Source organism: Platalea leucorodia, assembly GCF_965183815.1.
Source record: "Platalea leucorodia genome assembly, chromosome: 1".
Lineage (NCBI taxonomy): Eukaryota > Metazoa > Chordata > Aves > Pelecaniformes > Threskiornithidae > Platalea > Platalea leucorodia.
The window spans coordinates 54,210,044-54,225,239 of record NC_138823.1 but is presented as its reverse complement, the minus strand read 5'-3'; the positions used below and the strand labels follow the sequence as shown (position 1 = coordinate 54,225,239).

General features: G+C 44.6%; 1 protein-coding gene across 1 annotated transcript; it reads right to left on the bottom strand.

Annotated features, from left to right (window-relative positions):
• Positions 1–8,177: 8,177 nt before the first annotated feature.
• Positions 8,178–14,645, bottom strand: MYL12B (myosin light chain 12B). The gene is made up of 4 exons (XM_082311109.1): positions 14,556–14,645; positions 13,064–13,262; positions 12,733–12,894; positions 8,178–8,974 (listed from the first exon to the last, which is right to left on the bottom strand). Exons 2-4 carry the CDS (start codon positions 13,245–13,247, stop codon positions 8,802–8,804), a joined length of 519 nt encoding a protein of 172 aa, XP_082167235.1. The 5' UTR covers positions 13,248–13,262; positions 14,556–14,645; the 3' UTR covers positions 8,178–8,801.
• Between the last annotated feature and the right edge of the window lie 551 nt (positions 14,646–15,196).

Sequence of the window (15,196 nt, the reverse complement as noted above, 5' to 3'; positions counted from 1 at the left end):
TATGTGATTCATGCTTACATAGCCACCTGCAGCTGTAATTACCTGGGTTAAGCGTGCGGCTCTCTGGGAGCCTCTCTGATGGCTCTTAGTAGCTCACTAATTTGTGCTACTCCAGGAATTGATTCAGACTCATTTCCTTTCTCTGGTGGAAGGTCTTAGCCTGCTGACACATTTAACCCGCTCACCTCCAGCTACAGGCACACATCGGTTCTGTCCGTTCAAGCACGGTGCCAAAGCAAGACTCCAGCATAAAACAGACTTCTTTTTGCAGCTGCAGTAGCAGAACATAATAAAAGCTGCATAAGATGAGCTCATTTAAGCCACAGTTTCAGACACCCGAATGCAACATGAGGTCTCTGAGGGGGCATTAGAGCTGCAGATAGATACACCAGAGTGCAGACCCCTCGGCTCTGCAGCACAGCTGACGTTAAACAGCTAGATTACTTATTTGTCCATGCATGGGAGGGTCAGCAGAAACTTCAGCACTTCCACAAGGAAAACAGATCCTTTTGGTACTTTAAGAGAGGCTTTCCCTGATTCTCTTCACAACGCACCAACGTGGAAGCCTTACCGCTTAAAGCGGATAGCTACTGAGGCTGGAAGGGAGCTCTCTCACCTGACTGCTTGGAGGGCTGCGGCTCAGCTACAGTCAGAAGCACGCAGACCATATGGTGCCCAGATCATGTATAATAGCATCTATTTAGCGGCCTGGAGATCTGATGTTCCACTGGCTGGCAAAAGGAACAACTTCCCCCTAAACAACCGTTATCGACAGGTGCCAACGCTTGCATTTGCTCCTTTGTGATACCATGCCCATGTAACGCAGCCAAGAGCTGCACGGAGGAGCTGTGCAGACAGCGTCACAGAATGATGATTAGCAACTTGATGACAACATGAGCCAAAACACAAGATAAAGCACAGCATGTAGTTAGCAAACAAGGTACAATTGTCTCCTTTTGTCATTAGGCTGTGGGATAAGAAAGGATGAGGCAGCCTTGGAATATTTTGGTTGCCACTTGTTATCTAGAACACCGCTAACAGAAAGCTGCTAAATCAGCCTAGCCACAGCCAGAGGTGGAAATGACGTTCTGATGAATTAGAGAGGGCCCGGTGGAAGCTGTTCAAACATAGCTGTTGCCACCTCTACTGAAAAAGTGCTTGTCGCTTTTATTATGGAAATGCCTTAAGACGTTATAATTTCACCCCCACCCCCCTGTTTTGCTAGACACTGTACAAACACAGAGAGAGACTTACTCACCTGTCTGGAGCTCTGGGAGCATTGTGAGCATTGGCACAGAAGCTGCTCTTCAGCCAGCTTTTTTTCAGTGTTGTAAGAGGAAACATGCTCAGCCTAATAGCAAAGTATCTACCGAAGTCAGCACAGGAGTCTGTCTGTCTCTCTCCCAATAAAGATGTAGCTTATTTCAAGAGTCCAAACTACTTCTGACTATGGATTACTGGACAGACTGGCTTTGCCCAAAGTTTCTATCTTAACTCTGGTCTTATTTATTACTTGGCTACAGTAAGAGCATATTGTATAAGATGATATAAAACAAGATTGTACTGTGCAAAGGGCCCCAATTTATTTAATCAATATGTCTCATGGTGTCTGGATGATTACATACAAAATGCCAGGAGCAAAAAAGCAATAAAAGCAACAAGACACTAGAAGTATTGTTCAGATAGCTGTGTAATAATCTTAAGCAATTTCATTTTCTGTGTTGAAAGTTAATTACTTACTTTAGGGAAAGACCAATTTAATGTCTTCAGTCAACTAAGTGGCTAAGATTCATTAAAAGGAACCCATATTACAAACACCTTCATGCCACAGTGCTTTTATTTCCAGGAATAAAACTTCTCGTCCCCTACCCCCAACCAACTTGTGTTCTAAACAGATTTTATACAGTCCTTTTCTCCATAGCTTCTGGGAACAAAAGCTTGAAACAAACCTTTCGGGGACTGTGTAAGAACATGCCCAGATATCACAGGTGTCTGACATCAGCCGCATATAGCAGAGAAATGCAAGGAGATTCATCAAATGAAAATTTCAACTGCCACAGAGGTAAAATGAGGCAAGCTGTATAGGAAAAGTCATTGATGCAATATTGATTAGAGGCTGAAACTTAAGCAAACTGTACCTTTAAAAAAAAAGGTAAAAAAAAGACCCAAAACAAAACTAAGAACAGCAGGGTCAGGAAATGAGCCAGAATTACGTATCGGTATGTAAAGGTAAATATTGGAAACTCACATAATGTTGCTGAAATGGCCTTTTTAGGTGAGCCTCACTGAATTCAGTACAATTTCCCTGTAGAAGGAAAGCCTGTGAATAGGCTTAAGGGAGGCATGGAGGGACTGGAAGGAGAAGAAATAACTAAAATAAACACACCCTAACCTGTTCGTAACAGCAGCATCTCCCAAATGCTTTCCTTGCTTTTATAGTCACTTTAAAAACCACCAGTAGGTAACAAGAACATTCCTGCAAAGGGTGTGTGCGAGCACTAAATCTGTCATAGGTAAGAACAATCCAGAATCAGTCACATAGGTGTAAAGTACCCTTCCAGTCTGGAAAGTGGTTGTGAAAATAAGCAGCCAGCAGCCCTTTGTTTGATATTTGCTCTTTCGTAGCCATACTTGAGATCAGTGGTGGAAGAGGCATGATTACCAAACCTGGCATAGGGTAAGATCTGCCAGGCATCGCTAGTCAGAACATCAGCCAAAACGGTCTCCTATTCTCCTAGCACACTTACCTACTGCCCGCAGGTGACAGTTTTGTCAGGTGTTGCCCTATTGCTGCGCATCCAGAGATGTGCACAAGAATCTGATTTGTGCTTTCAGCCAAGAGCCTGAAACGCCTGAGGTACTGACGTCCCATTTAGATACTGCCCGTATTTTCAAACCTGCCACTGAATTACTCCTTAATCCTAGAGGTGCTTGAATTTTTACTCATCAAAATTTGCAAAGCCTCCCTTACAGCTTATGAGCTGCTTTGAATCTTATCTCAAGGTGAGGCCCAAGGTGTGGTACACAAAGTAGGGAAGGGAATGCCTTTCTTGCTTGAGGGCCTCAACCCTTCGGCATGTGTAAAGCTTGTAACAGAAGGGGTAGGTGCAGGCCCCTGACCTGTGGAAGGCATTTAAGTGCTTGCATAAAGGACAGGAGCGGGGAAGAGAGAGAGAGAGTGAAGCATCAAACATGAAACAGAACACTGGAAGAGCTGCTGTGGGTTGCCAAAGTAAGGCGCTGCCTAAAGAGTTGACTAGGGATTGGTGTCCAGCCTCTGGAGAAGGCTGACTACTGGGATCTCAGCTAGAGAGCCAACTCTCTTATCAGCTGCATCAGGAAATACTTCACTGCCTCAGCCCCTATCTTCTCTCCTCCTTCTGGTATTTTAATCTTCATTAGTTTAGATGGCTACTCAGTTACCCAAATTCTGTGTCCAGAGCTTGGGGTAGAAAATTTCAGGGGCAGCAGGCCGCAGGCATTGCAACAGGAACGGAGTTAAAAAACCCAAGTACTTCCAACAAGCCTCATCACTGTCTCCCGATTGCTGTCCCATCCACGTTGCAACTTGCCTCCAAATTCGGCTGTAGCTGCTACCAGGTAGGGTTTCTGCGAATCGCAAACTTATAACCAGCACTTCACGGCAACAGTTTATCCTCCTCTTTGGGAGTTCAGGTCGCCCATAGTCATCTTCCAGTAAGTGAATCAGAGTTCTGCATTTTTGCAGTGTATTCCTTACTCATCCTTTTGTACAAGTTTGATGACTCCTCCTTCCTCTTAGGCCTGCACGTGGTAGGACACCCCCAAATACAGTTGTAACAGTGCCGCTGCTCTCTGCCTCACCTAGGCAAAGAGGCCGTGGAATAGATGGATGTGCCAAAAAGCACCAATAACAAACACCAGCAAGACAGATGCAGTTTGCGTACCTACACTTGTTACAGCAGAGAAACGAGTTATTGTTAGTTAAATTCTAAGATTATGTTCAATTACTTACAAAAAAAAATCAAAGTCTGAAAGAAATGTCGTCTTCTGACAATTGAAAATTGCATTGCTACTTTTTTTTTTTTTTTTTTTTTAGTTGGCAGAGGAGAAGGGCAGGCAAAGTAGAAGGGTTTAGATTCATGGCCAAGTTCCCCCGTTTGCCAACGGGATGGCAATAACAGTGTTCTAACTTGTGTTTTGCACAACATATATCTCAGGTTCTAATAAATATACAATGCTTTATCCCCTGAATCAGTAAAAGAAACAGGCAAGCACTAACTACAAGTAATTTTGTTCCATTTAATTCTCTTCCAAAAATGTATCACAAAGTTCACGAGCTTATCTTGCTAACATGAAACCTGTCAACTCCCCTTTTAACTGACTCCAGCCCTATAGCTTTGAAGCTCGCTAGGGCTGTGGGGCATAGAGCTGAGCAGATTTCTCAGGAAATCTGGTGTACGGGGGGCGCGGGGGGGCAGCGTGCCATGGTTGTGGTCTCACTGTAGCTTTTTGCAACCATTTCCAATGTCACAGTGACCTGCAGTTATTTGAAAAGGAAGTTTCCAGCTGCCAGTATCTTTAATTTGCAACTCTTACCTCCTTGCTGAAAGAAGCCTGCTGGGACTGGTATGCATCCCTATTAAAGTTGCGTGAACGCTTTTTTTATATTTTTAAATACTCGGTTTACATGACATTTCTGATCTCCTGATGATTACAGAGGAACTCCGGTTAGGTTTGCCTTTCACAGCTAATGAGTGGTACTAAAACAAGTTTCATACTTAAGCAATGGGATGCCTCAAGTGGAACTAGAGATGAGTCAGCAGTTAGCTAAGGTTATTTGAATAGCAATATAAACCATGCCTGCCGCTAGGAAACAGTCCACAAAGGTCATACCAAGTGCCTAGTATTTAGACGCTACTACCCTGGTGATACGAATTCTCTTAAGAGTCTCACACTTTTTAGACCAAGCATCATTCTATCTGACGTTTGGATGTTGTCGTATTAAATACCTGCTACTTGGTACCTGGGTGACAGGGAAGAACGCTTGACATTATTGGCACCATTCAGAGTGAGGCATGCCTGCCAGATTGACAGATGCTGCTCTCTCCCCATTTAGGAGAGTTAGGCACTAAAATTAGTAACTATTAAAACAAGCGTGCTGAGCAGGGATCTGATGAATCTCATCAACAAGAAATACTGAAGAGAAGGTAAGGGGTCACCACCGCTCTTGCTACAGGAGTTAGGGCTGTAATTCACACGGAGGGACAGCACAGCTTACGAAACGACTGCCCCTGGCACAGTAGCTCTGTTGCTCAAGCATCAAGTAGCCCAGTTGCTCAAGCATCATCAGGTGCGGGGCCACAGCAGCTGACGGCGCACGACGTTAAAGCAGCGTAAGGGCAGCGACAACCTTTGCAAGTTACCGCCTACGCTGACGGGGAGCGTGTGTGTGTGGGGGTGTCAGGCCAGATGCAGGGTGTGCGAGACAGTTCCCTGGTGAGGCACTGCTGCTCACAAACAGCCCTGGAGAGGAAAACGTTTACCAACAGTCCTGGAGAGGAAACGGTTTATAAGCTGAAACTCATGTAGGGTTCAGCTCTGTTGCCTCTGCAACCACAGGAAACAAGCACACCAGCCCCACTCGTGAATCGTGGCTTTTGGGAACTTCACCTTGAAGAGCAGGAAAATTTTTCTTCAGGTAGAACTGATCTCTTTAATCCCTTCTGCTGGGATCATTGCCTAAGAGCCTTCATTTGCAAAAAAAGGAAAAAAAAAAAAAAAAAAGGCACAATAAGAAACACAGCTGCTTGTGTTGGTACCACCCTCCCGTATTCAATTGTTCAGTGGTTTAACATTCAGCCTGAACGTTGCAGACCTACTTTTAATTCTCTCTTCTAGCTGAGCGGATTCAAGGCCACATTGTTCCAGCCCTCCACTCCAGTGACCTAGCTACAAAACAGCTGAATTAATAATAAAAATCAAAGGAGAGAGAAATCCCACCATAAACGCCTTCACGTTCCGCTGACCCACTTCAGTACGAACACTCGGAGATTCTGCCTGGCTCTTGCCGAGACTGGCGTTGCCAGGACTGAGAGCTGCAGTTACTCTGTAAAGCCAGCGCTGCTGGTTGCAGACAGACACAGACGTTAAGGCACCTTCTGCATCAGAAGTGAGCGGGCGTTTAAAATTTCCTTGCAAGAGAAATCCCAGGCCTCTGAATTACCCACCAAAAGCCCGTTTTTATCAGTCTCTCTGACACGGTGGTGGTATCAGAGCACTAAATGCCATTAAACTTGAGAGGGCAAAACAAAGATTCTCCCACAGGCAAGGCTAAGAACAATAGCGTCAGTGAACTACCGTACGTCATCACGAGACCCAACGTATATATGTACAGCAACATCGCCCTGGCCCCTAAGCAAGAACCGGGGTTTAACAATTGGCGTTTATTGCTGTAGATAAATACCAGCTGCCTCACTCCGAGCCTTAACAGTTTAGTTTATATCACAGGTTTTAGTCTTTCGTGTGCAAACAAAGCTATGCAAACATATAAATTTGAATTTGGGGTAGTTTTTCAAAGCTCATTTTACAAAACAACAGGAGCGCTTACTGAGATACAGAGAAATGAAGTGCACGAGCGGTATGTCTGGTTTGAGTTACAAGGAAGGCCTTCGCTCCTTTTGAAACACAACCTTTTTCAAGCATACACCACATGTGCGTTTGAACATACATGACTGTAACGACGGCTTGCAGATACCTCTTCTTACTCTCTTCTGTAATGAATGAATTCGATTAAAGAGCCAAAATGCGGTGCGCACAAAAGCTGCAATTTGAAAAATCCCGACGGCACTAGTCCTCGTTGCGGCAGGAGCAGCGCTTCTGCGGGAACTGACCCTATTTTCCTCTGCAGCTCCGCGGGACCCACGAAAACCAGCAACAAAGCAAGCCGCGCTGCGAGCCCTTCGCCCTTCGGCGCGGCCCGTGCTCGGCGCTGTAACGCCACCTACCGGCGGCGGGGCGGGGCGGACCCGGCCCGCGAAGTCGGTTCCGCTGACCGGTTACAAAAGCTCTTTTTCGAGTTTTTATCTCTGCCCCCTCTGAATGTAAATATTTTCAGGAAAAAAGACAAAGCAGCAACTGAGAGAAAACTCGGTTTTGAAGCATTTGGATTTCTCCTTCTGTCTCCTGGAGGCGCTTGGAACCCTTTTCCCCCCCTCTCTGGTTTTCGGCATCTTCCACGCTCCCCTCGCGGGCCTGCCGTCGGCAGCCTGGGATCCTTCCCGCGAGCGCACGCTGCCCCTTCTTCTGCGGAGCCGACGGGGACTGAAGCAGGGCGGAGGCTTCAGAGCTTTTCCTTACAGGTGCCAGCGAACGACTTTTACGGCATTGTCCCTTTCAGAAGACGACAGTCGTGGCAAGTTATTCATGGAAGAACAGTGTCTTTTTAAAACAAATAATCACTCTCCCCTAAGGAAATTTATTAAAAGTTCAGTTCACAATAGCAGCCTACCAAGAACGAGCAGAACGCTCTCAGCCAAATGACATTTCTTAATTTTGTAACCTAAATTCTTAAGGGCTAACAATGTAATTCCTAGAAGTGACAGGAGCAGCTCTGATCACCCTTTCTCTCAGGACCAGAAAACCAGAACCACAAGTATTCAGATTATGGCAAAGTCGCTTCAGAGTACTGCAGCAAATCTGCTACGCGTTCCACACTGCGAGAGCTAGGGGATGCGAGCATGAGAAATGGAACAAAAAGGAACGCCTCCTTCTCACACGCCCAAAGCACCGCTCTCAGCAGAAACTCTTACAAATAGATTGTATATTGTTTCATTTGGAAAGCAAGAATAACATTTTCAGAGAGACGACAAAAAAAAAGGACAGAGACAGACAGAGACAGCACGCCTTCCTTCTTCATCCAGCCCCATTCTCACTGTGCTTTGGAAAAAGATGGGAAGAGGAAAAAAAAAAAAAAGACAAAAAATAAATGGTTGCAAGGAAATGCAATGAATTCTATGTTGTCAGCCCTGCAGACCTGGTGAGAGGCACCACTCAAGCATTCTACTCACACACGGTATCTTTTTTTAAGAAAACATTAGGATTTACCATTTAAGTTTTTAAAAAGCAGTATTAATATCATACTCAGCGTCAAGAAATGGAGGCGCTAAGGTGGTAAAATACCCCCTCAATTACATCCGTAAGATTTAAAATGTTTAATGTGCAAGTCTTGGACAGAAATCATTAACATACAATGTACTAAAATTTGAAGGATGGGAATTTCTTCATTGTATATGCTCACAGTAGTAAGTGAAGTACTCAGTCGCTGAAGTACAAACATCAGTATGCTTAAGTGACTTACGCTTCATTTTTAAGGCAAAATAGGCAACAACACGACTGCATACAGTTGCAAAAGTATTTACGGATATGATTAGACAAACAATCCACTTCGAGCGTGAAAATTTTAATGATGTACTTACTATAGCAGTGTTTTATTTGCAAAGTTACCATTAAAAATGTAAAATTAATCTAGCTAGGATGAGTAGCACTGACATTTTTACCTGGGCCTCCACACTCACGGATCTTTGTCCCTAAACCTCTCTCACTGTAAGCTGTCCTCTCTCCCTGCCCATTCCCAGTCTTATCGCAAAGGTGCAGGTGTGCCTGAGCAGCCCCAGAGTCCACAGAGGAAAAAGCTGGAATGCTGAAAGTGTATGCAAAAGGTCCCAACGAGAAAAAAAGAAAAAACAGATCCTGAGAAATAAAATTAATGGGGGGGGGGGGGGGGGGGGGGTGTAGCTATCTGCAGGTACCCAGGGATTTGCTCAGTCATCCTTGTCTTTTGCTCCGTGTTTCAGGATGCGCGTGAATTCAATGTAGTTGAAATTCCCCTTTTTGTCGATGGGTGCCTCTCTGTACAACTCATCCACCTCTTCATCGGTGAACCTGTCTCCCATGGTCGTCAGCAGCTCTCGCAGGTAGTCTTCCTGAATGAACCCTAGAATGAGACGTAGAGAGAAAGGCAAAAGGGAACCCATTTCTTAGCCGAGTCTTCAAAAGCAGTGAGACAGACGTACCAACAGACATGCAATTAACTAATACAGCACGTAATACATGCATTTGCACCAAGAGCCCAGAATACTTTCTTAATTGAATTCTAAAGAAATTCCTTGAATGCAAAGGGGAAGGGGGGGGGGGAAGTCTGATGCATTTCATACCGATTTTTGAAACAAGGGCCTGATCTGCTGTGATCTAATGACAGCTATTTCCATCTACTGATCTTCAACAGCTCGAAGTGGAAAAACAAGTTCCTGTCACTGCTAGTCTTCATTACACAAGCTGTTCTCTTAATTGAATTATATTTTTCTTGACTTAATTAGATATATTTGCACATCCTCTATAAACTAGTTTCCTCTGGGGACTAAATAACCACTGGCTGGCTCTTCACTGCTGCACAATACTGTTGCTGGAGGCGGTTTACGTGGGTACAGTGAACTGCTGGCAAGTGTCCAGGGAAAGAGGTTCTAACAGAAAAGACTTTCAGACAGGACTGAGCAAGTTAACTCAGGAGGGAGGAAGAATGTTTACAGTGGAGAGGTAGAGAAGCTAGTCAAAAAAAGGTAGGATATATTAAGTTATTTATTTTATGCGAAAATATTAGCAGAAGATTTTGGAGGAATGAGCTGTTGCTAAGTATGTGCTGTTAATGCAATTTCAATAGATGGGCAGAACCACCGGTTGCCAAATAATTCCAGGAAAGTTTAGAGATGAAAAAAGGAATGCGCGTAACAAATGGTAGACAGAAGAATGCAGAAACTGCTTAATATTGAAATAAGACCTACCACGCCTTTAAATGAACAATAGTTGTTTCATTTGCGAAAGAAATTAGTTGGAAACAACTTTAGTTGGAGAAATATCAATAACATAACAGAGGAGGTAGAAGTATGTTCCAAAAAAAAAAAAAAGTAAACTGTGCAGAACAGCTGGAAATCATATGTAGACACACACATCAACTGATGTAGATCCAATTAGAATATGATTTAAAAAAAAAAAGTTCTGCTTTGGAAAGAGAATTGAATAACATAAGCAAGCAGAGTTCATTAGAGAGAGAAAACCAAACAGGGAATCAGGGGACCAAAAGGCAGTCAATGAGCATGACAAATTATCATGGGGTTGGTGTATGCTGCGGGGAAGGGGAAAAAAAACGTATTTCAACATATGCTAATTAAAACAGCATCATATCCCAGTGTGGAGAAGCCCTTGACTACTGACTCCAAATGAAGAAGGCTAACAGCAATGTTCTACTTTAAAAACAGGGAGAATGTTCAGTTAGCCAGGCCCATCTTAATCGTGTCAAATTTTGGAGTTGTCTCTTTGCAGATGTGCATAAAGAAGGGGAAAAAACAGCTAAACAGATTAGGCACCCTATTTCTGCAGTCCTACAGAGACCAAGTAGTGATGAGAGATGACATAAGGATTAGTATTCAAAGAATGCAAGGCCTTTGGTGCTGCAAGTTTAGCCTCAAGGACTTAATTGTTTCTGTCTGAAGGGCTAGGTGTTTAAACACTGAACTAGGCTGCCAGACTAGGAATACACTAAAAGTGTTAGCAGCACCCAATTGTAAAGTGAACAGTACTCCCGCTCTCCCTCACGCACAGCTTCAATGTAGATGGAGAGTAACAAATTAACAAAGTAAAATTTAGGATTCAGCCTGTGGCAGACAGCACAAAACAGATGACAATGCAGGATCAAAGAGCAGACAAAAGATATACCAAATGCGGACAGATATAACTTTTATACTAATTTCATAGTACTACATATGATAGTAATGCTGAAGCAATATACCCGACTAGATTGGCAATATAGGAAATGTAAGTAAAAACCAACAAGTACAACTACCTTATCCTCATCAAGAGGATCTGATTTATATTACTCTCTTGCAAAAGAACTACACTGATGCAGAGTCAGGCCCATAACACACATGCACGTGGAGATTAAGAAGTGGAAGGGGGAAAAAAAAAAAAAAAAAAAAGGAAAAGGTTTGACATAGCTGGAAATGCTTTTGTTCATTTTTAAAAGGAACAAACTGATCAGAAGCCAAATCTGAGAATAAAATGAATAAAAGGCAAACATAATATGGGTTCAACAAATACATCACACATTATTTTCAAGACTGTGCTTTGACTATTATGAATCAAAAAAAAAAAATCAATAAACCAGCATAACTATCTAACATGTTTCCTGGCTAAAATTTGAGGATAGCATAAGACACAAAAGAGACTGTGGAACCATTATCCTCAAATCATCCCAGGACTAGACTAAAACATTTACCAGACAGAGTTGAAAGATAATAAAATCAATCTTATCAGTACATGGGGGCCTGAACTAGTAACTTATTGTTTACATAGACATAGAGGGTTACTGTTCAAAAGAACTGGTAGCACAATCATTTTCTTTATATTGTGATTCGCAGGCTCTTGTTTTGGTGCACACAAAAAAGCCCGGTAGCATAGTGAGTAAGACTACCTGCGGAGAGAAAATAATTAACCTACTAACAAAAACTTCCTTCTCTAGGAGATGGTAAAGAGATTTCCCTTGAGAGGGAGGAAGTCAATTAACATTTGAAAAGGCCTTACCAACAGAAAGCCTGTTTACCTACACCTCAGCAGGAAGGGGATGCTCTTTGAAAAGGCAAAAGGTGCTAAAAATACACAGACTGAAAATAGCTGTTTGAAATGGAATAATATCCTTTGAAAGGTTCAGAGCACACATCCACAGGTTAGATATTGAAATATTGTGGTGGACAGTTGTGAGGGAAGTTATAGGTGCAGTGACATCTCCACTACAGAGGCTACATACTTTTGGCACACACTAGTAAGACGTGTTCACAACACGTCAAAACGCTGATATTCTGTAATTCTGCAGAATTGCCCTAAGGATTCATCCCTGGTTGCTAGCACCTTCTCTGGAATCTTAGCCTACATGAATAAATAAATAAAAGCATAAACTCTAACCCCAAGATTACAGGCGCAACCTTGAACGTCTGATAAAGTAAAATTGAACTCTGCATTTTCCTCTTTCCCCCATCTTGCTCAGTCCAATCTGTCATTTCTGCCTTCTAGACCCCACCTGGTTTTTATCTTTAGATCGTTAAGGCTACAGCCCTTCCTTCAACCTGAAAGCAAACTGAGCTGTGGGTGAGGGCATGACACATGGCATTTGTCATCAGAGCCATAACATACACTAGGCAAGAAGAGGGTTCAAAAGAGTTTATGTAGTCTGGACAGCCTGTCTTGAAATATTAAAAACACTGAAGAATTCAGATGCATCTCAGATCTACTGCAGGGGGAAGACAAACTCGGTTGTATTACAGATTTCACATCTGTTACCTTTTCAATGCCACAGAAAATCACATATTACCAACTTGAATTCCTCATCTTCTTAGAGCAAATGTGTCTTATTTTGCACTTTGAGGAACATACACGCTGCCCAGTTAAAACACTCTTCTTCAAAGCCTCACAGAAGAACATTACTACTAGTCCTCAGTACTCACACATTACAGCCAGAAAGTTTTTACTCTCACTCTGTAATAAGTCAAATTCTCATTACTTGGTAGAATACGCCATGTAGAAGGATTACTGTTTCGTACTTCATTTATAAAGGTGCAAAAATCAGCATACTATTTAGAAACCCAAATAAACAACATAAAAGGACCCTCCCACCCCCCGCCAAGTGGCTGAGTTTCACCCACGTACCTGTTGCTTCTTCATCAAAGCAAGCAAAAGCATTCCTGATGACGTCTTCCGGATCGGTGCCATTTAACTTCTCACCAAACATTGTGAGGAACATCGTGAAGTTTATGGGGCCTGGAGCCTCATTCATCATGGCATCTAGGTATTCATCCGTTGGATTCTTTCCTACAAATAAAGGGATTCATATTTGGTTCAGCTTTCAAACTAAACGAAAAAGTAATCTGATGGCATAATGCAACCCGAGACACCTCTCATAAGCTGTCCCAAACTCAGTATTTTCATTTAACAGCACAGATTTGCTTGGCAACCATAAACAGAAGAGAAGTGACGTTACCAAGGGAGGCGAGCATATCGTGCAAGTCCTCTTTGTCAATGAAGCCATCCCTGTTCTGGTCGATCATGTTGAAGGCCTCCTTGAATTCCTGAATCTGCGACTGATCAAACATTGCAAATACATTGGAAGTGGCACGCTGAGGGCGCTTCTTGGTGGTCTTCGTCTTTGCCTTTTTGCTAGACATGTTGATTTTTGGACGCTAAAGAGAGAAGTAAATACAATAAAATCAGAGTTAGGACTTAAAAAAAAAAACCAAAAAACATAGTAACGTTTAATGTTAAAGTTCACAGATAGAAAACAGCCCTAACACACTTCCATTTCCTCTCATCAGAACATATTTCCCTAATCAAAAAGGGAAAAAGAGAAGCAGAAAATACAAACAAATGAAAGACAGACTCCTAAATAAAAAAAAAAGTCACTAAAAGAAGACATAAGTTAAACTTGAATTTCAGTCTTCAAAGGGACAGCTTTTGCCTGGGATCCCTTCTTGATACATGCACCTGCAAGAAGGGTACTCGGACTGGTCTCAAGTCTAAAAGAGCAAAACAAGGTTTTGAGAGCTGTCGTTAAGCCTGTGAAAGAGCTCTGCATGGATATGGATATACGATAACTATGTGCAATATTAGGTAGCAATAGAAGAAGAAACACGACTCACTTTACCTGAACAAACCCTGAAGCACCTATCCTTGACACCTGACAGCAGTAAGTAGTTGCTATTTTGTATAACAACGGGTCTCTGTCCTTGCCTTGCCTTCCACTATTTAAAACACCCTAAAACTAGGAGAAAACTGTGCAAGCTATGTTTCTGCTCATACCAATAAGTTCTGCCTGACCTCCATTTACTTTTACGCAATTAATTTTACCTGAAACATACTACAGGTCTGCCACACCTAAAAGCTGACTTCTGCTGCCTACCCCTTTAAGCAAAAAGGGAAGGCAACCAACTCACACTGCTTTTGCTCGTCTCCCTAGAAAAACCGCTCAGAAAAAAGGTACCTTCACCTGTAACACTCAGCTTGGACGTGTGGGAAAAAATCAAGCTCAGCGACAACGCTCAGCTCTCCAGCGAGCACAGCACTGAGGAGATTTAAAAAAAAAAAAAAGTATTTTTATAAATTTTTTTGGCCCCTGTGGAAGGCCGATCTCTTTTCCAAAGCGGCATCCCGCCCTAGGCTTCAAGGGCGCACATAGTCCAAGAGCTCTTGCCCTCCCCATGAGGAGACGACGCCACCGGCAATGGCGCCGGGGGGGCCCCTTCGACCCCGCCGCCGGTTGAGGCTGAGGCTCCGGCAGCCACGTCCGTGGCTGCCGGAGCCTCAGCCTCAACCGGCGGCGAAGGCGAAGGGGGGGTGGGGGGGTGGTGCCCGGCGCCATCGCTTCTCCTCAGCAGCAGCTGCCCCAACGGCTGCCGCCAACGGTCGCTGGTTCGAACGCGTCTCCCAACGGTCACCCTCTCCACAGCCCCTTCCCGCCCCCCGAACCCCCTCCTCACCCCAACGGTCGCTGCGGGGATGCGGTACGACACAGACGCGGAAGGGAGGAAGCGGCGGCGGCGGCAGCCCCGGTGCTTCCCGGAGAAACCATCGCCCCTGCTGAGCGGCGGGTGGGGACGAGCGGCGGGACGACAGCGAGCGTCGGCGGGAGAAGCGGCGGAGGGCAGCGGAACGGCAGTCAGGCCTTTTCCCCTAACGGTGGCAGCTCCCTCGCTCCTCGGGGCGGCTGGTTCGGGACATCCCCTCAACCGCTCACTCCCCCCACGTTCCCGCAGCGGTGGCGCAGCCCGGGGGAAGTCGCCGCCGCCGGTGCTCGGCCCCTGGGCGCCGCCTGCAGGTACCGGGCGGCGGGGAAAGGAGGGAAGGGAGCCCCGCTGGCGGCCGCCGCTCCGGGGGCGGGCCCTGAGGCTGGGGGTGCTGGGCGGGGGAGAGCCCAGAAAGATGACGAGGAAAGGAAAAATCCGAACCGCCTTAAAAACGCGTGTCTGAGGTCAGGGGGCACACGGGGCTGGGGGCCCTGTCTTGAGAGGTGGCAACGTAGTTCTGGAGGGCTTCTTCGGGTCAGCGAGTTCATCCCGTGCCCTTATTTTTTATGTATCACGTTGAAGATGGAGCTTCGGTCCGTGTTCCTGAAGCCTCA

Bases quoted from the DNA above. Each gene is read 5' to 3' on its own strand.
- MYL12B (XM_082311109.1), bottom strand. From the start codon at position 13,247: ATGTCTAGCAAAAAGGCAAAGACGAAGACCACCAAGAAGCGCCCTCAG. The intron at 12,895-13,063 runs GTAACGTCACTT...CTTTATTTGTAG, and splicing joins CGATATGCTCGCCTCCCTTG to GAAAGAATCCAACGGATGAA. The intron at 8,975-12,732 runs GTACGTGGGTGA...GTCTCATTCTAG, and splicing joins CTTTGATGAAGAAGCAACAG to GGTTCATTCAGGAAGACTAC.